At 43.1% G+C, this 14,862-nt stretch overlaps 1 protein-coding gene and 1 long non-coding RNA gene across 3 annotated transcripts in view; one reads left to right on the top strand and one right to left on the bottom strand.

The window, feature by feature from the left end:
• Positions 1 to 14,321, bottom strand: part of ESRRB (estrogen related receptor beta) — a 158,859-nt gene extending 144,538 nt beyond the window's left edge. For both annotated transcript variants that reach the window (XM_083448471.1, XM_083448470.1), the window contains exon 1: positions 14,025 to 14,321. Coding sequence is in view for 1 of the 2 variants with exons in the window: in XM_083448470.1 (XP_083304596.1) it covers positions 14,025 to 14,026 (2 nt within the window). In the remaining variant the exon portion in view is untranslated. The remainder of the gene's footprint in view (positions 1 to 14,024) is intronic.
• The window catches only part of LOC310681474, a 360,526-nt gene that overhangs the window by 16,530 nt on the left and 329,134 nt on the right, over positions 1 to 14,862 (top strand). The window lies entirely within an intron of this gene.

The following is a 14,862-nucleotide window of genomic DNA, read 5'->3' as shown; positions in this document are numbered from 1 at the left end:
TAAGTCCCAGGGGAGGAAGAGACAACATTTGCACTTAAATTTGCATTTGCCAAAGGAGATGCTTTACCTTGCACTGAAAGGAATAGTTCTCAGTCTCTTCCGGTCTAGTCTTCCAAAGGCATGGAGTGGTGGCAGCCATGCACCCTCCAAATCACCTGATCCTGCCCTTAGTTGGCTTCACCATCTCAGGTGCCTGACATCCTCACCAGATCTTTTCCACACATTGATTCAAACCTTAGAAAATATTAAATTAGCTGGAAATATTGAATTAGCCAATGGTAAACTATAGCTAACCACAGCATCGTCGTGCAATTCAACACCAAAGTAGACATGATGGTGGCAGTTCCATGGATTTAAACATGACATTATCCCAATCGTGTAGAATTCGGGAGATGGGATTTGATTCTAATCATCAAAAGAAAAGGAACACATGAGTAACAGGAAGGACACTAAAGAGTAGATTGGGGTACTTCCTCAAAATATTTCCTTCTAGCCCATTTTGCTCTTGCAGCCTTCAGAGAACAGGATGTGAAGGTTCCATACAGCATGAATGAAATACCCGCTCACCTAATAATTGTCCTTACCACTCATTTGTCATCTCCAACTAGGTTTCCTGGAGTTACTCCTTGAGGGTGAGTAGTGGGAAAAAAAAAAAAAATTCCCCTGCAGCTTATTTACCAAAGCGCTTTTCTCCTCATCTGAGCTCTGATACCCCAAGTGACTATGGTTGTACTTGGAGAAACATGTCACAGAAAGAAGAAACAGAGACCCGCAGGGCCCGTCTGACCACAAGGCAGAGCGGGGAAGCCATTTTAGGCAGCTGGTTTTGGATTTCACGAGAGTTCTTTCGTTTATTGCTGTTGCGTTTTAACTCCCAGGGTGAGGCACTTGTGGTATTTTCTATCTCAGGTGCCAAAATAATCAACATTAGGAAGCCCGGGATACAGTTTCCTGCAACGGAATAGCACTTCTTCCCACTCCTAGGGAGCTGCCTTATCAAAAGTCAGGTCCATGCATTGCCCACACTGATGGCTCTACCACTGAGTTATGGCTTTCTCTCTGCCAGAAGCAGAGATGCCCAGCGATGGCAGCAAATCAGCATTTTTAAAAATTCTGGCAAAGTGCCTGAGCATCTGAGCACAGCCCCAATGTATTTTAATGCTCTCTCGCCATAGCTTCAACTTCATTATCCTGCTCATGCTGGGGCAACGGCTATTATTACACACCCTGACAGGTCGGAGTGGGAACCTGTTAATATTAAACCTCTGGATCTCAGTCGCCGCCGCTGCTATTGGGTTTCACAGTGGAAGTTAACAAAAGCTCACCTGGAATGGTCTCCCATTCCTAGCTAATTATTCCCATCTCACCTGAACCCTGGCTGGGCTCCCACTTTCCCCCATGTCCTTAGCTAGCACCGGTTGGCTCACTTCTCCCACTCTGTCCGCCCCTCCCCCCGCCCGCCCCACTCCCCAAGGACAAGCAAAGTTATTACAATAATGAATTAGCCAGGCTGCTTACTGCTGCCAGTGGCGAAGGCAATTATCCCACTCTGCGTCCCCAGCCACTGCTCAGCTCCCTCATAAAGAGAGGCTTTTGGGGCTGCTTTGTGCTTTGATTGGAAATGAAGAGATTGCTAATTAGGGAACCCCTGCTGGGACCAGGCTGGCAGGAACAATGGCAAAATGGACAGAGCACGAGTCCATTTCAGGAAGTGGGGGAAGGATCGGGGAATTTGCATGCCTCCGTAATGCAGTGCATCCACACGCACACCATAAACAATAGGGGAGACAATTTTATAGAGCTTTTCACCTTTTAAAGCATGCTAATTTGTTTATGGGGAGGCTATAATTTGCCATGTGTTTGCATAGGTCAGTGCCTATTGTTTCAGTGCAAAATGCACACACATACACACACGCACACAATATCAACCTGAACCACATTCTCTTGAAATACATCTTCCAGACATAGCTCAGCTTCTATCCCCATCACGACTCCTGCTGAATAGCATTTCTTCTATCTAGGGTTCACAGGATGTCTTCTGCACATAATCCTGCAAAGGATGCCTGACCACAACTGGTCTTCCTTTTGGACAACCCTGCCCTGCTCAACAAGGTCCCATCGCTTCAGGTGTTTAGGAAACCTCTGAAGACATGGGATTTTATTTGTTGTATCCTTGAGATGGGCTCTTCTGATGCCTTTTGATACAGTTGCATTTCAGTATTTTTTAAGCAGAACGTTTATAGTTTATTTTTAATGGTGTTGTTGTTGTGCTGCGTTGTATTTTAATTGTATGATGCCTTGGGAGGAGTTTGATCACTTACAGACAACATAAACATATTTACTATTTATTTAAAGTAATCCTAGTAGTGCTCTCTCTGACCCATAATGGGATGTGGAGCGTAAGAGGCAGAGAACTTGCTGCAGAGGAGACAACTTTGCTTTGTGAGTGGAGCAAGTCGTGTTGCTGGGTGACTCTCTTGTTTAAATTAAAAATTAGAAACACTGCTAGATATGAGCTCCAGAACTGGATAAAGAAATCAAGGGTAAGACCACATATGAGATGAGTTGGTTTTCTATTTTTTTCTGGGTGGTCTTAGAAATCAGGGAGACTCGTTTCCTACTTTTATTTGTCAATTAAAAGAAGGCTACAGTGTGCTTACAAGGGAGCAGGGAGCTGTCAAATGATGATGACAATGTCACAAAACGGTGCAGACATGTGTGGGACATTGAGTTAAATCTTTTCTGCTGTCATCAAGGCACTATCTGACAAGGGTCCATGCAGCCACATTCAACAAAACAATCTCAACAATTATGGCTGCATAATAGGGCAGGGTTGGGAGAACTTTGCAAATTATTGGTTGCAAAATATTGTCACCTGTGTGCTAGGAAATGCAACATTGCTGCAACAGAAGCATAACATGGAGGGCTGCAGGTGAACTGCACACTGCAAGTAAGAAATAACAACTGTGCATGTCTGATGCAAAAGAGAGGGAGAAAGGGAGGGAGGGAGAGAGAGAGATCGTGCGGCAAAGCTCATGAAGCCTTGATCTCCCATTTGATCAGTTTGCCCCAGGCCAAAACAGGACAATGTCAAGAAAACTAGCAATCTTATAATTTAGTTTAGACCTCCTCTGCACAATAACATTAAGGGCTTTGAAAGTATTGCAGTTCTTTTGATAATACATGTGGTCTAAACCATTACTATTTTCGGAACTGAACAATCCAGAGCGAATGTCCACTGTAATGGTTTCATGACTAGCTTGGCAAGTTCCCCCTAATACCACCAAGCTCTGCCGTGGACCCACTAAGCTGCATCCTGGCCCAGAATGCTCTGATCCCTGGCATATGCAGGGAGGTCAGTGTTTTGCTCTGTTTGAAAACTGAATCGAAACAATAGGGTAGATTTACAGTATTGTCGTAGGGCGTTTTTGCTTAGCAATTTATTGTGGACTTGGTGCTGCTCAGGCATCACATGCTAATTGCAGCATCCACATCAAAATGCCGTCCCATATTTCCCACCCCCAATTAAATCTGGATTTAGCATTTCTGCAGCGTGGGGAAGGGATATACTTATCAGATTTGCTTTTTTAAAAAAAAAATCACTAAATAGGGAAATAATATAAAGCAGAGTTTTTATGAGGACATCATCACATGGACAAAGCTTCACAAAAACTGCATGCATTGAGCAGCACCCTGTCCACACTAAATGGTCATGTGGAAGTGCACCTAAGTCTAAAAGTCTAAAAAAAATAAAAATAACAGGTTGCTACTCACAGAACAGCCCTGGTGATTGTTCACATAAACCTATATGTGATGTTATGAGCACTTAGTAAAAGTGCTATAAAACAGCATATACCTTCCTTCAATAAAGTATTGCTCTCCATTATATCAGTGCTCCGCAGCCTCCTTTGGCTGTCTTCCCTTGTAGATACCATGGCTGAATTTCTTCTATAAAGCTCTAAAGAAATCACTTCAGGTCACACATCACACACACCCTTCCAAATTCCAATAGCTTTGTACACTTAAGAACGTAGCAGCATATAGGAAGAGCCCTTCTGGATGAATCCAAAAGCCCATTTAGTCTAGCATCCTGTTCTCACCTTGGCCAACCAGATGTCTACGGACATGATGCAATATTGCAAAACAATCCTGCACTTACACACATTTTTAGACTTCTTTCACATTGATTATATTTTTTTCTAATTGTTGCTCTCTGAATGAACTTACTAGCTGTAACATTAAGATCAATTTCCTGAGGCATCTGTTTATCTCCGTGAAGAGCCACACGATTGAGCCTTCCTTATCCCATGCTTGACCACAGAAAGGTCTTTATCCCATGAAGGCATGAAAATTACTGTCTGGTGTACAGGAAGAAACAGAAATGGTAAGGCTTTTTCTGATAAGCATTGGCAATTCTGGTGGTAGCTCACACAGAAGTTATCCTTGTTCCTCACTCAGAAGATCAAACACATGTATTTATTTCAGAAAGGTACAGAGCCTACATTTTCAGAGGCACGAGTCAAGAATCTTTCCGGGGGACAATTCAACTTCCTAGCCATTCAGTTATAGATCTTAAAGTCATTAAGCTCAGGAACCAGGGTCCCCACTTGTCCCTAGAAAAACAGGATGGCCCTGTTTTTGGACAAAAGTGTCCCCTGTCCTGTTTGCACTTCAAATGGGATGCCTTTCCCCCAGTATTCGAGCTTAGCCAGCCCAAAATGGTGGTTGCATTGCTGTTGGTGCGGCTGATGAGTCCAGCCTGAGCGACAATAGAGAGAAGGGAGAAGGAGCAACCGCCTCTCCCTCCCTTGCTTTCTCCTTCCTTCCCTCTCACTAGTGCTCTACCTCAGCTGCCGCCTGCCAGTCTAGCATGGTGCAGGTCTGCCACCACTTGGCCCCCTCTGCCACCCCAACCGGACCTCCTCCCTCCTCCACACTTGAACCTCTTCGGATGCCAGCATGTGTGAGAGGCTGGAGCTGAGGCTCACATCACCCATGGGAGCCAGCCGTTTACCCCTGGCTCCTGCCCATCTACGTGAGTCAAGGGGAGGAATGGAGCCAGGGTGTTGAGGGTGGTGGGAGGCCGAATGCAGGGAACCCTTCCCCCTCCACAAAGGGGGGAGGATTTGATGCCATGAGAGTGTGTGTGCCCCCCAATCCCCACCACAACCTGTCCCGTATTTTGCCCAACCAAAGGTGGCAACCCTACTAGGAACACACAAGCTTAATTTTAAAACCATCTCAAGATGGCACATGATAAGACTAAAAAGAATAGTGAAAGGCCAGATACATCAGTAAGTTTCAGCAGCAGAATTGGGGAACATTTTTATCTTCCTGTCCATTCACTTGCAGGTGTTTTTTTCTTCTTCATTCAGAAGGGTGAATATGAAATTGATTCAGTTATAGCATCATGGATGCCTTCGTTTGGTAAATGCATGGTTGTAGTCTCTGAGCCAGTGGTGAATGCTGTGCACTAACTTGGTTTCTGAGCAATGGACGGGGTTCAAAGGAGTGGCAATTTGCTTTTCACTTCAGATTCTTAACCAAGTATCCTAGAGGTGAGTGTGAACACATTTGGGGGGGGGGAATTCTCAACAATTGTGAAGTGCCATTCCCACAAGCAAAATTCAGAGTAATGTCATCCAGATTTTATATACAGTGGTACCTCGGGTTACATACGCTTCAAGTTACATATTCTTCAGGTTACAGACTCCGCTAACCCAGAAATAGTGCTTCAGGTTAAAAACTTTGCTTCAGGATGAGAACAGAAATTGTGCTCCAGCAGCGCGGCAGCAGCAGGTGGCCCCATTAGCAAAAGTGGTGCTTCAGGTTAAGAACAGTTTCAGGTTAAGAACGGACCTCCGGAACGAATTAAGTGCTTTTTGAACACACTGTTTATAAATTCCACCTTAAAAACAATAGACATTCAAAACAAACAAACTACAAATAAAGTCTCTTAATTAAGTTTATGGGGCACGACTGCAATCCTGTGCATGGTTACCTGTCAAACTCTTCTTGCATATGGCCCCTCCAGTGCAGCGTAGTGGTTAGGTGTCCGACTAAGACTTGGGAGATCTGGGTTCAAATCCCCACTTGGCCATAAATCTCACTGAGTGACTTTGGGCCAGTCACTGCCTCTTGTTGTGAGGATTAAATGGGAAGAGGGAGCATCATGTACAACATCTTGAACTCCTTAGATAAAATGTGGGATAGCAATGCAACAAATAAATAATGAAACAGCTCTGATTTCCAACTATACAATAACTGCAAAAATCACCACATGTAAGAAAGACGTTTAACTCAAACATGATGGAGATAGAAAACCAGGCACAGGGAAAAGCTGGAAGTGCAGAGCAGTCGTCACCAACCTGGTGCCCTTGAGACGTTTTTGATTATGACTCCCCTCAACCCCAGTAAGCACAGCAATGCTGGCTAGGGATGGTGGACTTATAGTCCAAAGTATCTGGAAGATGAACAGACAGGAGTGGGAAGAAACTAAAAACTTTGTGCAGGAGAAAGCGGGGAAACAAGGAGACGAGAAGAGAAATAATAGAGATCTTCCAAAGTAAGGTTCATATGACTCAACAAAATTCCAAGCAGGCAGTGGGTGTGATGACTACAAATTACAAACGTACTGTGGCTACGACTCTCTTGGAGTGTGAAGCCTTATGGAAACATTAGGCTTATAGGAAAGTGAGTGCAGGCTTCCTCTTTCACACCTTGGTAATCTAGTCCATAGGGGACGAGGGTGGTGCTGTGGGTTAAACCACAGAGCCAGGACTTGCCGATCAGAAGGTCGGTGGTTCGAATCCCCGCGACAGGGTGAGCTCCCGTTGCTCGGTCCCTGCTCCTGCCCACGTAGCAGTTCGAAAGCACATCAAAGTGCAAGTAGATAAATAGGTACCACTCCGGCAGGAAGGTAAACAGCGTTTCCGTGCGCTGCTCTGGTTCCTCCAGAAGCGGCTTAGTCATGCTGGCCACATGACCCGGAAGCTGTACGCCGGCTCCCTCAGCCAATAAAGCGAGATGAGCGCCGCAACCCCAGAGTCAGCCACGACTGGATCTAATGGTCAGAGGTCCCTTTACCTTTACCTTTAATCTCGTCCATAGTAATGAAGAAAATACATGCCTTGTGGAGAAAAATATATAAATTGCAGAATTTTCATTAAAACTGCATCTCTCTCTCTCTGGCTCAAAGCACAAACTCTAACAAATGGAAAGCTCAGTAGAGCAGAGGGAAGTGTTTTTGCTTCTTGAAGCTACTGGAAAAGCCATTGGACTATAAAGTTGCTCAAGGGATACCAGAATTCTGCTGACAACACAGGAAAGTGACATTGAGACCAAGAGGAAGCTCTTTTCCCCGGGTCCATTGGTCTTTCCAAGTGAAAATTCATCCCCAGCCCCCTGTGGCCGAACGTCATTTTGCTGTTTTTGTGACTCTTCCAGGGAGCTTCAACAGAACTGATAGGAGTCGCTTCCAAATGGCAATTCCATCTTTTGTCCATTACAGTCGCTGCAGACAACAGCTTCACAAAGGGAATTGTATGATGGGCTATCCTGGTGTATTGAAAGATAAGATTCCCCAACCCTTACTCCGCTTCACTGACTGCCACTTGTGGGGACAGTGTAACGCAACAGGCAATATCGCAACACATTTTGGCGTACACCACAAGGGGGAAGGCAGGAAGGAGTAGGAGATGCAAGTTGGGCATAATTTGAAGTTCCAGCTGCTACTACAGAGAACAGAAGGCTCATTAGGACAGGTTTGGCAAACACGACCAACAGGCAAATATGCCCAAGGTTAGCACATTCAATTTACCTTAGTGTTTGGACTGGACCTAAAAGTACAAGAGTGGGAAACCTGTGGACTTTCAGGTGTTTCTAGACTGCAACTCTAATATTCCCTGACAATTGTCCACACTTGCCAGGGGTTGATGGGAGCTGGAGTCCTGCAACACCTGGAAGACCAATGGCACTCCTGTCAATCATCCTGAGTTGCTTTGCTGCACAATATATCTTACTTTGCAGTCCTATACACACTGGCCTGGGAGTAAACTCCCTTGAATTCCTTGGAACTCCCTTTTAAGTAAACATAGGATTGTGCTATAAGTGTAGAAATTCATACTTGTAATAGATTTGATAGTAGAGCTCCATGTGATGCACTACTAAAAAAACACACACCTTAAGAGCTTATACTCCAGTTAGATATCTTCACACACACACACCAATTTCAGGGATAATCTTTCAGTAAATGAGAGCATGGACCCATGTGAAAGGATCTGTAAGATTTCAAAACAGGAAATATTACTTTATTCAATTCTCAAGAAGGGAAATATCAGATTTTTTTTAAAAAAATAGAAACTTTTCAGTTTGAGTGTTTCTCAAGATAAACACCAGCAGCAGACCATTTGAGTGCACCTTTATGGTATATTTTTCACAATTTGGGTTTATACACTGCCGCAGAGTGGGGGAAAGCATGCTTTGCTAGACAGTACTGGAGAAAATTTTACAACCAAACACCAAAATAAACCCCTGCACTTGCAAAAAAAGGAACAGAAGTAACAAGAGAGAAAGAGTATGCTGTGTAGTGCCAGGGAAATTAGTGAGAGAAGAATCCAAGGAGATCTACTAAGGAGGATTGGCTTCTGCTCACGTAGATAACAAGAGAACAAGCTAAGAAGGTGGTATTAATTCAGAATATCTGTTGGTGAACACTTAGTCATGTTGAGATTCAGGGACAGGAGGTAGGCATTGATTTGATCGACGTCTTCCCTCTGCATTTCAGTGACGGAATTAGCCATTGTGTGAGTGACTCTTCTTGAAGCACATGGCAGGTACAAGGAGCCCAATCCAGATTGAGAACTGAAGTGACATGCTTCTGTTACAGTCATTGGTGAAGAGACTTACCAGCCATGTTTAATTCTATCATTGCCCCCTAAGACATGACCCATATGTGAGAGGGAGAAGGGAGTGTTAACATTCTGGCTCCTCCCCCAAAACAGTGGTCTCTGATCCAGATTGTCTGCTATCTGTTTTGGAAGGAGGCGGCATAGGGGAAGTGGTGATCAAGAGTAGAACCACATCAGGGGCAAAGTCCCCACAACATTGCTTTCTTAGTGTGATTGTCTTATTGCTGTTTGGGGGGGGGGCACTCTTGCACTACAATGCAACAAGAGTGGGACTAAATACATATACAGATGGTGACTATTTCACGCAGGGGCTCTGTTCCCAGCCCCTGCACATGTCAGTGAAACATGCATAAGCATGCCCTGCCCCCATTGCACCCTGTTCCACCCCCTTTCTGCCCTCTTCCAAGTCCAAACAGAATCAGGTGTCAGTGATTACACATCAAGTGGTTGTGCCTAAAATGGTCACTCCCTAAATATATAAATTTAGTAAATTAACATTTTTTTTAAAAAAAACCTGAAACATTTGTGATATAAAAAATTACAGGATTTCAGGAGGATGTTATGGGAAATTAACTGATTGGAAATTAAGCATTACATCCACGCTGAAACTTCTGTAGCTGCAAATAGTATTGGAAGCAGGGTCATAGATAACTGTCCCAGTACCATCATGAAGACAAATCACCATGAATGCTCAATAAGAAGGATAAGTGGAGGGGCCCTGAGACCTCAGCAAAGGGGGCTAGAGCAGGATGGAGACTTCGCAGCACTCCACATCTTGTGGGACTTCAACTGCCATCAGCCCAAGCCAGCATTGCCATTGTTCAGAGATTATGGGAACTGGAGTCTACATGTAGGAGGGCCAAAGGTTTGCAGATTTGTAGCTCCCTACGTTCCCCCCCAAATCTGCTTCAAAGTGTTGGGGGACCCTCGGGAATAGTGTGAGGAGCATTTGGGTTTGTAGAAGGGAAAGGGAATTGGCAAAAATTGCCTTCTATGGTTTACCCAGTAGTGATGTATGGAAGTGAATGCTGGACCTTAAAGAAAGCTGATCGCCGAAGCATTGATGCTTTTGAATTATGGTCCTGGAGGAGACTCTTGAGAGTCCCATGAACTACAAGAAGATCAAACCTATCCATTCTTAAGGAAATCAGCCCTGAGTGCTCACTGGAAGGACAGATCCTAAAGCTGAGGCTCCAATACTTTGGCCACCTCATGAGAAGAGAAGACTCCCTGGAAAAGACCCTGATGTTGGGAATGATTGAGGGCACAAGGAGAAGGAGACGACAGAGGACCAAACTGCGGGAGGCAGTGGAAAACAGGAGTGCCTGGCATGCTCTGGTTCATGGGGTCACGAAGAGTCGGACACGACTAAACAACAACAAGCCTTCTACCTGTGGAAGCATCCAGATATCAGAGCAGGAGCCTCTCTCTGGGGGAATCTGACACACTTCCATACACAGAAGCAGTCCTTCCATTCACAGAACAACCAGTCTAATTCCAACCCATAGGTTCAGCTCTATAAGCTGGTCACACTGGCACTTCTGGAATGATACAGTCTGGGAGATTCCAGCCATTACCGATCCCAAGAGACCCCAGCATCATAGATAGGAAGGGGTTGTCCAATGAACATGCAATATCAGTAGAATACAGCTGTATGTCTACCAAGCACAGTCCACATTGTAAAAGCCAACTCATCACCAAACCACCACATGCTGAAGTGGTTGTGAAATTCACCACAAGCATCTTACAAAAGTAGCACAATTTATGGCTAGCTGTTCAATTGCTTAAGAAAGGGGAGTTGGCAAGAAGTCAAAGATGATAACCAAAACAAGTGTGTTGAAAAAGACGTGCAGAGCTATTTCAAAGCCAGCAGAGAAGCAGCCCTCCTTCTCACTCGTTCACCATTTAAATGATTGTTTATTTGTAGCTTCTGCCAGATTTTCACAGTTCATACCATGAACATTTTGCCCATCTGCAGGGAAACTGTTTGGAAGCCTCTCCTGACTTTGTTTTAAATATCTCACGGCATCATCCATTTTAACACTGCCAGATGATTATTCTCCCTCACCGTCCCCACCCCCTTCTACAGAACTGAAGTTGTACAGCAGTTGAAAATGCTAATGGCTTAACTGGTTTCAATTTTTTTTTTTTCCACAGCAGCCCTGAGGGGGTTTAACTCTTTCCACTGCGCTGAGATCCTGCTTTTGGAGTTCAATGTTTAACTCGCGCTGGGAGACTCATAAATATTCGGAGTCACTCTCTCCCTCTCTGTTTGATTAGGAAATGAGCCTTTAACTCAATGTAATCCCCAAGCCATTAACAAAAAAGACCTCAACAGCTCCACTATTAGAATTTCACTTCTAACCCACAGAGGATTGAATTAGATTAACATAACTACCAGCAATCTGAGTTTATTTTCTGTGCCAGAAAGAAATGTGTTTTCCAGAAAAAGAAAAAGGAGGGGTTGATAAAAAGATGGAGAGCATAATGTAATGTAGAAATTGAGAGATGATAAAAAGTCAGTCTGGAAAGATAAAAGAAGGAAGCTAAATAAGCACAATCTCTTTTTTTAAAAAACCCCAACAACAACGGGGCTGGTAAGGCCTTATTTACTTATTTTATCAGGTGAATGATTTATAATTTAAGTAAAACTAGTTGTTTCTTCTCACTTTCCAAGCATCAGTTCCATCACCTGAGGCTCCCAGGCATATATTCCTGGCAGATGCATTTCACACACCTGTACAAGAGCCTACTTGGCACACAGCATTTATGAAGTGATGAAACAAAATAAAAGAAGAGGGCTTGGTAACGTGGTCAGACAACATGGCATCCCTCGTAAATTTGCAAGCATAGGTAAGTCACGCAGGGCTGAGCATGGTATGCCCTTCCTCAAAAATCCCAAAAAACTTCACCTGAGAAACAAATTCTGATGTGTTGCTGGTGCAAGTATAATGGTTAAAGAAGCAGGAACAAATTAATAGCATCATACCTTTCGCTTACTATATCAGAGTTCCCCCATTATCTGTAAACTAACTACCCAAACACGGGAAAGAAGAGCATTCCATATTCTGCTAACAGCAGCTGATGTTTGGGTCGGCGGGGGGGATATATATTTTGGCTAAACAAGATGGAACACACAGATACAAATAGGAGTAATCCAAGTACTTTTCATACATATGCCAAACATGTCGAAGAAGAGGAAGAAGGAGGAGAAGAAGTGGAATGGATGTTTGCAAGCATGTGATGAAAAGAGGCATCATAGAAGTTTGAATGTTTTGTGGGAAAGAGATTAGGGTTACAATTCTAAACCTGCTAAATGTACACTAGTCAATAAAAATATTGACTGTAATGGAACTAAATGCACATAAAGGGGTACTGGGGTATAATTTGTGCATTTATTGAGAATGCAAAACCACTCCTTTCTCCAAGAATTTGCAAGAGGATCTAATTCATTAGTTTTCATGGAAAATCTGGCCTCTGCTCACACAACTGAAGAATGAAATGCAGAAAACAAGGAAGGAACGCATGGACTTAATGTAAAGCCAACATAAACTAGATTTACAGAGAGCAAAGTCATTTGATTTCTAAGCACAAAAGTTACAACAAATGCAAATTCAGTATTTTATGAAGTTGCTGTCTTGCTTCTTTTTAGAGGGATTCTTATCCAAATACATCTTGAGTTTAAATGGTCATCGGAAACATTTTGAACTTGTGGTCCATTACATTAAATCAGAAGTTACATTTACCCCCATTTGATAAAACCAGAGGGTTTTATGCTGCCGGTCACAAACTTTTCAGGAATATGTTTGCTTTTTCTTACACCAAACTATAAAATGCATTTGTAAGCTACAGAATTTTGCAAATTGTGTAGCTTTTGTACAGCAAAAGGAAACAGCTTTGTGGTATACATTCACTCAAAAAGATCGCTTTCAAAACAGATTCCCCTCATCTAACCACATAATAACTACTATCAATCATTTCATTACATTTTATGCAAACCATCTCTACGCTTAAAGAAAATAATTTATCTCAAATATATTTTACAACTGTAATTCATTTCATGGAACTAAATTCGAAACATTAACTCAATTCTCTCAACAAAAAGTTGCCAGATCAATTTTTGAGATCATTTATAGTAAGATAAAATAAAAGACTGAGAAGCTAAACGGTATAATCTTTATGAGGTGAGGAAGATGATATTAAAAGGAACAACTAAGAAGATGCATTAATAAAGAATTTTATTTAGGACCAAAATGACAAATTTCTGCACTGGAACTATACAACAATATACTCATTGGTTTGCCAAAATAAAACCCAAAATTGCATGAAGAACAAATACTAATTACTTATTTTCTTAGCACTTTTTACAGTTTATGATAATCCACATTTTTGCTATTACTAGAGGCAAGCTGCAAAGGGGTGTTTTTGTCTGTGGAAAGCCTCAAGGCAAGCTTCTAAATACTAATCATAAATACAACGCATTGACCAGACTGACACCGATATCACTAAACTGTCTTCCCAAAGTCATCTGTGTTTCTTTGGTCACAGTCGAGACATTCTATACTAACTAGGTAACATTTTTTAAACACACACACTGAAATTTCAGAGGCAAAAAGCATTCCATAATACCCTTTTTTCCACATGGGTGCATTAATGAACACTTGTACCAAAGTTTCCCGTGAATAGTTTGAGGTGAAAAAAAAAAAGGGTCTGTGTTGCTGAACTTTCCCTATTTTCAGAACTGATATCAGTGCTAGGCACACAGAAGAACTCTCACCTTGACAAGCCCTTAAACAGAGTTACGCTGTTGTGCGCTGGCTTTCTTGCAGCAGCAGTGTTACAACTCTTTGCCCTCTCTAAACAATACTATCTAGCACAAACTTTCATTTGTTTGCTTTGGGATGAAAAACACCTCATGATTAAATGACATTTGTTTCGCCTTCTGAAATAAACTTGCCAGCCTTCCTCAAAAAATGTGAAAACAGACTTCACACACACACACTTTAGTTCGGCTAAAATACGTGCTCCCATAATTTCAAGTCCAAATAAAAGGACTGATGCAAGAGAGGGGGAAAACCAATTCCCCCAATAAAAGGTGGGAAATTAGGTACTTACATGATTCAGGTTGAGAGGCAGACCTCAGGACCAGGGTAGGATTTCCTTTACCCGCTTCCCAGGTGTTTCTAATTGCTGATTAAATACCTTTTGGTTCCGCTCGCACTAGCCGGGAGTCCCCTCTGCGTCTCTGTGTCTCTTTGTGACTAAGGACACAGTACTCTGAGTCCCAACCTATAAATAGATTCCAGCTCCGTGATTGATATAACAGGCAGCTGACAAGGAAAAAAAAATAAGCAGGTCTTAGGCATAGCAGCAAAAGCTGCTCCACAATGCATACAGGGAGGAGCCCCCCGTAGCCACCCATAGGCACAGCAAAGGGAGAGTGTGCAGCAATTGCTTCCACAGCAGCGTTACAGCAACTTGAAACAAGGGAAGTGAAAAGAACAAAATCCAATATATGAATAACACAAATATCAGCCAATATCAGAGTCCTCTAAGTCTCAGGCTAAGGCCCCAGATACAGTCGGAGTACGCCTTCCAAACTGTGTGCGTACCGATTCCAGGCCCGGCTTTGAAAAGTTTCTTTTCCCAGGACTGTGTTGAGATAGATACCTGGACTTGGTCCTGCCAAAGTAAGGCAGGATGCTTTGCTCGACCAAAGACGAGAGTTTTTCTCTTTCCAGAGCACCAGCTCAGAAAACACAGCCAGGGTATTGCTAACATTTTCTCCTCATAAAAGATTTCCCAGCCTAAAGCGTTTTCTAGCCTCGGTTCGGCATCCTTTGCTTTTGGAAAAACTTTTATGGATTCTGTTATTTTGTTCCAAGCGTGCCCAGGGAAACATCTTAACCCAAAGTTGGAGGTGGCTGAGCTACTGGAGGGCCCAGTGACAGGG

Source organism: Podarcis tiliguerta, assembly GCF_965153285.1.
Source record: "Podarcis tiliguerta genome assembly, chromosome: 1".
NCBI classification, from domain to species: Eukaryota; Metazoa; Chordata; class Lepidosauria; order Squamata; family Lacertidae; genus Podarcis; species Podarcis tiliguerta.
The sequence above is the reverse complement of the archived record's forward strand: the minus strand, read 5'-3'. Positions and strand labels throughout refer to the sequence as shown.